Source organism: Phascolarctos cinereus, unplaced genomic scaffold, assembly GCF_003287225.1.
Source record: "Phascolarctos cinereus isolate Bilbo 61053 unplaced genomic scaffold, phaCin_HiC Scaffold_4;HRSCAF=312, whole genome shotgun sequence".
In the NCBI taxonomy this organism is placed as follows: domain Eukaryota; kingdom Metazoa; phylum Chordata; class Mammalia; order Diprotodontia; family Phascolarctidae; genus Phascolarctos; species Phascolarctos cinereus.
In genome coordinates, this window is record NW_027555847.1 from 312,954,562 (window position 1) to 312,964,804 (window position 10,243).

Genomic DNA, 10,243 nt, shown 5'->3' on the forward strand with positions numbered 1-10,243 from the left:
GCCCAAGGAATGGGCCTTTTAGGCCCAAGAGATTTTTTTTTTTAATGCTAGAACTTTGGGGAGTCAATCACCAGGCTAAAGTCAACTCATTAACTCATCAACTCATTGTCTTGTCATCTACCATTTTCTATGGCAACTGAGTCTCAGCCAATATTCACTAAGCATTAATTGAGGAAAGTTCTGCTAAAATGACCTTTCTGATCCAATTCCCTTTTTATGAGTCTCTAAACAGAAAAATGTTTTAAGTGGTTGAAGAGAATTTATGTATCCTTTTATGAGTGGAAATACAAAATTCTATTTATGTTTAAAGCTCCACTTTGTTAGAACTTCTAGATATTGCTGATTTCTGGGAATAGATCATATTCTGGTGCCTTTTTCCAGATGTATTATGTCTCCAGGACTGACCTTGGCTTACTAGAAAGACCACTCTTGTCCCAACTATTTATAGTGGCTCTGAATATTAAGCTTTAATACAATGACAGTAGATTATATTAATTTTTCCTAGCATGTTCACATATTTAGTCAAGATTTTTAATATAAATGAATATAAATAATATAAGTGAAGGCAAATTAACAAAAATGTGTGTGCAAAATACTTTACAAACAGCATGCCCTATATTGGAAAAAATCTGGCAAATCTTTGAGATTCTGAAGTTTAGGTCCCTCTTAAATAAAGGAAAGTCCCATGCTGCAGATAATTCTTTTTTAAAACACGAAGAATCAGCATTAAGACTCGGTCCAAATCAGAATACTACTTGATCCCACTGAGACATGTACATTCATGTAAAGGCAAATTGAAGTCCTCCATATTTAAACATAGCTCAGTCCCCTGAAAGACAACCCAGAATTAATGAAACTCACAAAATTAACCCCTCAGCCTGAGAAGCAGTGACAAGTGAATTGGCTAAAGACGTAAAAGCAAAATGCTACTGGATGTATTTTTAAAAATATTTTAAGTTGCTACAGTAGCACTCATGCCACTAGTTTGACAATGTGCTTTGAGTCATTCAAAAGGATAATTTAGAGGTCAAGTTTTAAATGGAAACTCTTGTGTGATTGAGCCCATCCTGCAGGAAGGTGCTTTTCCACTCATTTAATAGATTTATTCCTGAAAAAGGAGAATTTTGACATTCCTTGCATTAAAACATGACCTAAATCCTGTCCATTTTCTCCACTGTCATTGGATATTTCAATAACATCTGTCTAGCCAGGGCTGCTGGACTTTGCTAATCATAGAACAAGGTAATTCCTTGCAAACATGTCTACCTATTGGAAGATGAAGTCATGGGGTAACCAGCTGAAAATTCTTTGGCTCTGGCTGTTCAGGACTAAGGGACTATTTCACTCAAACAGCCACCATTGAGTTTTAAACAGAAAATTGACTGGCTTAATGAATTCCTTGGTGTTTTTGTTTTTCTACTTTTGAAGACATGGCCTTTGTAAATCCCATAGAGAACACAGGAATCCTTCAGGGCAAACTGCAAGTTTTCATGAAGTTGAAAAATATAGAATATAGTTAAGTGCTTTGAAATGTTCTGGGGCCAGCCCTATTAAAGTTTCAACTACTTGAAACATTTCTCTGTTTAGAGATTAATTGTCTATGCCCATGTGTGCACATGTGTGATTTATCCTTACCCATGGCATGATGCCCACTTTTATTTTAACTGATCTGACTTGAATGTTAAATATCCAGTTTAACCTCAAAATTATATTAGCTCTCCTTTCTAGCCATGAGCAGATTTCCAAAGATTCCCCAATTGGTTTGCTGTCCTTTTCAGATACCCTTCAAATGACCTAGTTAGATAAACAGGAGTATATTGTTCTCTCTGTATATATACACACATGAGCGGTATCTGCCAGCAGCTTGGCCTGCCCATTGACTGGGGGAGAGGTAGTGAGAATCTGATGAAGCAGATGCTTTCTGTTTTCTTTTTGTCAGTTAACAAGCAGTTATTAAAAGCTTAGTATGCACCAGGCTAAGACCTGGAGAAACAAAGAAAGGCAAAAATAGGGTCCCTGCCCTCAAGGAGCTCACTTTTTAATGGTGGAGACTACATGTAAATAATTAATTATTTATAAAGATAAGATAAAACAGATTCTCTGAAGGGGTAGGAGACCTAGAAAGGCCTCCTGCAGAAGGTAGGATTTGAGATTAGTCTTGAAACTGCTATGCAGGGATTTCTGGGAAAGCAGTCGAGAACTCTTGGTAGTTTTTATCTGGCAAAAAGTCTGTTTCCAGGCTTGTGTTCAGCTGCAGCAAGTTCATAACTCCTTGGAGAAGCAGACAGCCAAAGACCTCTGCCAAGATGGTTTCCATGGCCCCAGCTTCTCAAGCTAGTGAGAAGGCAGCACCTCAAACCAGGCAGTGCTGTGGCTGCTTCCAGGAGTGATTCCTTTGATTGGTCTGGATTTGGACTTTGTTTGGGCCTTTCTGGTGTGAGGTCTGGATAAAAGATGCTCCTCACTTCACTCAGTTGGGTATGGCCCAGTTGGCTAGAGAAAACCTTTTCCCCTAGAACCTGAAAACCTCCCTGCCAATGTCATCCTTTCCCCCAGATATAGTCTAGTTTTCCAACGCTGCCTGGAAAGATCACTGCTCTGGGGACACAGGGCCAACATTTGTCATGAATGTTGGCATATGATGTTGAATAAGCTCTGGAGATGAGAAGGTAGCCAGACATCTCAGCTCTATCACTTAGGCTCATCTCAAGCAGTGAGATGCGGCTGCACAAGGCAAACCGCCTCTCATGGATGGGCTAAAGGAGAAAACCTAAACACCTTCATTTGCATCTGAAAGCAAGGCTTAAAACGATCCTGTTGCCATTTAGAGGACTGTGTGTATGGAGAAGTCATCCCATTTTATTTCTCATATTGAAATGACACACAAACTATTTTTGCTTTTTCTTTATCATTGCAAACATTGGTTCTATGAGGGAAGGGGGAGAAGGTAGTCAGCAGTGGGAGGGAGGGTCTGGACATGTGATTTTATTTCTATAGAGAACACCTGGTATGGAAATTCCCTTCATAAATATGAATCAGCAATTCACTTGCAATTCACAGTCTTGAAGAGTTGCTGGAGAAGCTAAGAGGTTAAGTGATTGGCCCAAAAGTCACAGATCCACTATATCTCAAAGGCAGGACTTTGATGCTGATCTTTTTTTTTTTTAAATTTATGGAATAAAACAGGCATTTCCATAACATAGTACAATAAAAAAGATGATTACATATGAAACTATAAATCTACTATGTACAACTTGCTATCCCTTTTAAATATACAACAAAATTATCATGCAATTTTTTTTCTTCCTTCTCCCTCCCTGCCCTAGAGATGACTACCATTAGACACAAATAGGTGTATATATATATAAAATTATTTTATATGTACTTCTATTTATCGGTTCTTTCTCTGGATACAGATAGTGAATAAGTTATTTTGACTATTATAAATACTCAAATTAACTATAAAGGACATATGAAGAAAGACCCTGGTCTTTCCAACTCCATGACTGCCCCCCCTTCCTCCACTCTACCTCTTTATCTCTTTCTGGATCCAGTAAGGGTTGAGGAGAAAAAGGAAGGAAGAATGATGTGTGCATTGAGTATCATAATGGGGAGAGGGTAGTAGGATTATTGTATGGCTGATTGCAAACTGGTGTGACGTTTACCATTCTGTGTTTACTTACCCAAGGACCTGGGGCTACCAAGACAGCCAAGTCCTCAGCTGCACCTCCAGGACCTCCTGTGTATCTGGACCTTGTCTATATTCCCAACCATAGCAACAGCAAAAATGTCGACGTAGAATTTTTCAAGCGAGTGAGGTCATCCTACTACGTGGTGAGTGGGAATGACCCTGCAGCCGAAGAGCCCAGTAGAGCTGTCCTGGACTCCTTACTGGAAGGGAAGGCTCAATGGGGAAGCAACATGCAGGTAACTATACAAATACATCCTGATGAACTGTAATCCCCCTAAGAGGATTGAATAGGATGAGAATTACAGAAACTCTAAGAATCACGTTCCAGAATAGAGCAAAGTAGTTGGATCCAAGGTTTGGTCCAAAGAAGTAAGTTTTTTGATACAAAGGAGTTAGGAAAGGACTTTACTGAAGTTCTACTTCTTTCTTTTTATTTATTTATTTATAGTTTTCAACATTCACTTTTATAAGATTTTGAATTACAAATTTTCCCCCCTCCCTCTCCTCTTCCCTTCCCAAGACAGCATGCAATCTGATGTAGGCCATACATGCATGATCCTATTAAACATATTTGCACCTTAGTCATGTTGTGAAAGAAGAATCAGAACAAAAGGGAAAAAAACATGAGAAAGGGAAAAAAGAGAGAGAAAATAGTCTGCTTCAATCTGGATTCAGACGCCATAGTTCTTTCTCTGGATGTGGATAGTTCTACTTCTTTCTACTCACGTCATATTCATACCCACAAATCTTTATACAACTGGTCCCTCTCTAATTCATAGATAGTATTGTGTGGATAAAAATCAGGTTTCTAACATGTTTCAGGAGAACTTCTAGGGAAAGGCCTATACTCTTCCAGACTTCCTGGACCAAGCCAGAAATCAAGTATTCAACAAATATTTATTAAGCAGCTACTATGCTGGGATAGAGAGACAAAGATAACATAGTTCCTGCCCTCAAGGGGCTTATGTTCTGTTGGATTTGTCATGTACCAAATAACCAGAAAAGAAAAAGGAATTATAGATTTATTAGAATGATAAGGAAAACAGGAAACCTTTGGTCTGATGTTAATGTCTTAGCCAGATTTAACCAGTAGGTGTACAAGAATGTGGTTCCCAAAACCCCATAAACTGAATTATTTTTAAGGTTGCAATAGGGAAAGACTGAAAATTTTACCCTGCCTTACAGCAACCCTTTTCTCTATAATGGAGAATTATAATGAGATGAATATCGTACTTTAAATAAAGGGATTTTGTTTTTAACTTTTGTTTCCCCTCCTCTTCCCCTACCCCAAGTGAATGAATGGTGACTTTTGTGGGTGGAAGGGAAGGTACTTCCACCAGCTTGGAAAGTAGGAGTTTCAAAGCCCCTTTACTCTTTTTGAGAGCTGAAAACCATTTGTTGACAAATCTATTACTTTGTTCTCTCCCTCATTCCTTATTGCTGAAACTATTAAAGGCCATCTTCTTTTACCCTTCAGGTGACCCTAATCCCAACTCATGACTCGGAAGTGATGAGGGAATGGTACCAAGAGACGCATGAGAAACAGCAGGACCTTAACATCATGGTTCTAGCAAGCAGCAGCACTGTTGTCATGCAAGATGAATCCTTCCCTGCATGCAAGATTGAATTGTAAAAACAAAAAACAAAAAACAAAAACAAAAAAACACAACACAACCTTTAAACTTTGTTTCCAGAAATTCTTCAATTTGAAACCACCTTTTCTAAAAAAGTTAACCCATTCAATTCAACTGCTGAACTATTTACCTGCCAAATGCTATACTGTGTCATGGTGATGCAAGTCACTAATATTTTTCAGTTTTTGCTGATTGCTAAAGGGAAGTAACAGTATTCCCGCAATAAGGTTCAAATTACTGCAAAATTACAAATCCTGGCTCATCTCCGCTGAACGTTTAGAAACCATGCACTGGCAAACCCAATTTGACTTCTGCCAGGTAGAGGCATTTGTCTTAAAGAGAGAGAGAGAGAGAGAGAGAGAGAGAGAGAGAGAGAGAGAGAGAGAGAGAGAGAGAGAGAGAGAGAGAGAGAGAGAGAGAAAGAGAGAGAGAGAGAGAGAGAAGAGAAAGACAGTAAGACAGTGAAAGGGTGAGTGCTGGCAAGATACACAGAGAGAAAAGGAGAGGGGTAGGGTAAGGAGGAGAAAGTAACAAACAATTAGGTCTGCACTTGTCTCGGGCAATAGGTGTATTTACTTCTGCAATTTACTTAGACTATCACATGCAAAGCAAGTTTTCAATTTATATGAGTCTGAGTTATCAAAAAAAAAAAAGGTATTCACTTACTAAACTAAGTTGGCTGGAAAACAAATGACCCAAAACAACAACATGAAGAAGGGAAGTGACTCTGAAGGGACATGAAATCTTCCCATCTTACCTATTCTAGTTTGAATTCTGCATACTGACATAGCATAATAATCCTAGGCTGCACCCACAAGTAGTTGGAACCCCATTCAGAACTCTCAGAACTTTTCTTTTAACTTGCAAATAGGTTGGTCTAAGGCATGCTCCCAGTGTCCACCCACTTAGTCCACTCTGAATCACTCCGACCTGCATGCGTGAACACCCAAGTCAACAGCCAATTAACTGAAGCAAAATACCAAAGCAGTTGGGAGTACATACCTACGGTAGACAATATGCCTTAGAAAGTGACTTGAATGTACAAAGATACTTGATGCACTTATTTTTTAACGTGAGACAGCAAGTTTATAAAACATCTGTGTAGGATTATAGATACACCAGTCAAAGGAGTGTGAGTGTGCATGTGTAGTATTAGGAGCCAATCTGATTGGTCCACCACAGCTTGGTGCTGTGAGTGACCACTATGTCAATGGAACACCACCAGCTCCACATCAGTGCACTGCGGCCCCTCAACCCAACAAGACAAGCCTTTTTGAAAGCTTCTTTTATGTTACAGCAAGATCAAGCCTGAAGTGGCATCAGTGACCAGAAGTGGGAAATGTAGGGAACCATTCTTACCGTATGTTGACAGAGGTTCTCAGCGAGTGTACAGTATTTGCCTTCCTTTGTCTTTCATTGGCTTTTTATTTTCAATTCATTTCAGAGCAATTATGGGAACAAGTGTACAGAAGAAATTTTTTTTAGCTATGTGTGAACTTTTCATAGATGAACTTTTTACCACAAGTTTTTGTTTACAGGAAAATGCAAAGAAAAAAATTTCAGGTGAAGGTAATTTTATTTTTTTTAAAAAAGTCTTTTGTAAGACAAACAAAAAAACCCCATCAATAATGTCGTTTGAGGTTTTGATGAGAATGAAGTCTGGTTTTGCAGTCATATATTGATGAAAGCCCTTGAACTGCCAGGAATAATGGTTCTTTCCCCACCACCTGGTGTCACATGCCCCTCCCCCCCAACAACATTTAAATTTGAGTGTTAGTGATATTTGACAGTGGGGATCAACAGGACAGGTACAGCACTCAAGAATATCTGATGTTTTACTTCTTTCAACACCTTCAGCAATGAGATGAATAAGCCAAAACACATTTAAAGAACCCAAGCAAATTTTTGCTTTGGCATTTTTTTCTTTAAAAAAAAAATTTAAATTGAGAGCAGTTAAGTTCCCAGTTCCTACAGAATCATAACCTAGAACATGGAGATCATTTCTCCCATCACAGCCATTTGACACATTAGTTTGGGAAGCTTGATGAAGATCAAGCTAAGGTTCAGGTGAGATATCAGGGCTCCCAAATCTCAAAAGAAGGATGCTTTTATTAAAGAAATTGTGCTGCTCTGCACAACTCACATTTCCTACAGACTCTAAAGTCCACTAAGTAGCTGAACAATGACCTCATTTTATTTTCCGTTTGTATTTATTTCAGAATTAACATTGTTAGTTTATTTTTGTTTGATAAGGTGTATGTTTGCACTGCTAACTTTTATGAGGGTTTAAAAATGTGCTTCAGAGCTCTTTCACTGAGGGCTCATGCAGTCCACTTAATGCTGTGAATTAAGTTTTTCAAATGTTTAATTTAAAAGAAATTAATATTCTATTTTTGTTAGATGTCTCTAGCAACACAGCCTTTATTTATTACTCTGTCTCTTCAAAATCCTTTAAAAAATAACTCAGAATTATTATGGAACAAAAAACCCCCCACATACAAAGGGAATGAATTACAAAGAAAATCAAATTTGCTGACTTCATAATCATTTTCTTAGAATTTATTGTACAAGACAGCTTATGAAATGAAAGAAAACAGTTTATTGCATAACTGATTAATCTGAATTCTGCCACAGTCTTTTGCGGATAAGATTCCAAAGTGTGTTTTAATGGAGGAAGAGCAAACTTGCCACCTTCTTGCCCAGTTAAGAACTCTTGGTAGTTTTTATTTGGCAGGAGGTCTAGTTATGATGGGAGCTTTGGCTCATATGTTAGTTTTGCTTTTAAGCAAACAAACATATATTTTGGCCAAATAGCAGTCCATTTTCCATTTCTGGCATATTTTCTTTTTTGCTGCTATAGAATTCGAGAAAGAGAGAAAGAAAGAAAGGAAAGAATTGTCACTGGTCAGCTGGCTTTTTCCTGTAAAATATTGTAATTGCTTCCTCCATCCACCGCCATTCTAGGTGATGGCAACAGCCTGAGTGTTACAGAGCAAACCAAGGTTTATGATGGGATAGCTCCTCTTGCCCCAGAGCCTTTCCTGCCCTTGTGAATCAATTTGCTAGTCACAGACCTACCCACTTCTTTTAGCACCAGTCATCACAATGTACTGTGTACATTCATGGTGAGCTCTGGAAATCAGCACAGATTTTTAGTAGCGTGGTTTGATATTGATTCCTCCACTTACATAGATTCAATATTCGAGTGCAGAGCACACTCAGCTTAAATGACGGTATTCCCCATGACAACATTCATAATCACGACCTCGGTGGTAGTACTCTGGACAAAATTTGATGGAGAATGAACATTAGAGATGACTCTCCATTTCCAATGTGAACCAGCTCTCCTTCCTTCCATCCTCTTCCCCATGCATGCTTTCTCAGTCTTGTGGTGGGACTGGATACATTGACTCCCTCCAACACCATCTCCATGGCATTAATTTTTTTTTTTAATTTAACATAGATCCCACAGTGTATATGAATGTTTTTAAGTGTCTCCAATAGTTTACGCAATTTAGGAGCTTTCCAAGGCTCATTCCCTAAGATTTAATCATTTGGTTAATGGTGTTTTACAGCCCCTTACCCATCCCATATGCTCCCCCCACCCCAATAAACCCACAGCATCCCGAAGCTGCTGTGCTACTTTAGAACTGCTGTCTTGCCTCTATTTCAGGTACCTGTCCCTGGGAGGTTCTTGCTCAATGATGATATTGTGAGAGTTTTAGTATTCTTTTTTTTAATTTAGTAGATCAGAAAGCGGTTCTGTTTACATTTGAAAGGAACTGTAAGCTTTGATCTTTTAACTGAACAACACACCAAAAGCGATCTAGGGATGAGCATTTCTTTAAATGCAATTATGTTATTCACCTGGTATAAATTAAAAAAAAAATACAACTAACCAAAACCAACCTGTTTGTTGTAACTTCTGCTAAAGGGAATTGACAAGGCAGCACCCACAAAAAGTCAGAAAACACAACACAACAAAACAAAAAAAGCTTCTCTGTACTAAAGTAGTTTGGCTCTCCAGATGACGAGAGGTACTGAGGATATATGCATTCAAGACTGGGCTGCCTCAATGGCAGCAGCAACGCCTCTGAGGGAGGCTGTGGCGAGATGTCCCTTGTAAGCCGCTGCCTCTATTGCTGACCTCAGGAAGAAAGTCTTGAGCTGGGCTGAGAAGCACCTCACACACTCCTCTCTCTTATTCTGAATGGTGTTTGTGTCAGTCTGCAGCTGTGTATGGTATTATGTCTTATAATCCTGCATCACTCTATTCTACCCAGTCATATCTAATGTAGAAAATTAGTTTCCAGTGAAAGTAATATGTAGTGCTTTTATGACATTCGTGTGCAATATCCCCTCTTCCATTTGATGTAAAGGAAACAAACTCAGTTCCACAATAAAATACAAAAGTGGTAAAAAATATGCTCTGTGTGTATGTGTTTTGTCATTTTTGTATCATTGACTGGTTGGTTGGACAGAGATGCATTAGGAGGAGGAAACATGGGTTCAAGTTCCAACCTCACCATTGGGATCTTGGACAAGTCCCTTCACTTCTGGGCTTCCATATCTTTAAGTGAAGGGTCTGGATGGAATCATCCTTGAAATCTCCTAGAGCTCCAATATTCTATAATTTAATCAATGACTCCGTTTCACAAAGCTTAAGGATTATCACCAAGAGTTTTCCAGGATGATAACCCTGGTCCTTCTCAGAGTACACTCGGTAAGGACTTGGACAGTAGCTAAAACAGTCCAGTTCCTTCTCTGGGACCCCCATTTCCTCCATTGAAGACAAGCGTGATGGTATCTTTAGTGCCATAGAATGTCTCTCATAAATAAATTAGTGTGCCTGTGGGTTTGTCTGCTAGGAAAATGGATGAAATTGGAAGGAAAAAAAAAGACAGTCTCTTTATTGAAA

General features: G+C 38.7%; 1 protein-coding gene across 2 annotated transcripts in view; it reads left to right on the forward strand.

Annotated features, from left to right (window-relative positions):
- The window catches only part of MAP1B (microtubule associated protein 1B), a 121,388-nt gene extending 111,638 nt beyond the window's left edge, over positions 1-9,750 (forward strand). For both annotated transcript variants that reach the window (XM_020998390.2, XM_020998391.2), the window contains 2 exons: positions 3,689-3,927; positions 5,169-9,750. In XM_020998390.2, coding sequence (XP_020854049.1) covers positions 3,689-3,927; positions 5,169-5,324 — 395 coding nt within the window. In that variant the 3' untranslated portion in view covers positions 5,325-9,750. The remainder of the gene's footprint in view (positions 1-3,688; positions 3,928-5,168) is intronic.
- The last annotated feature ends 493 nt before the right edge of the window (positions 9,751-10,243 follow it).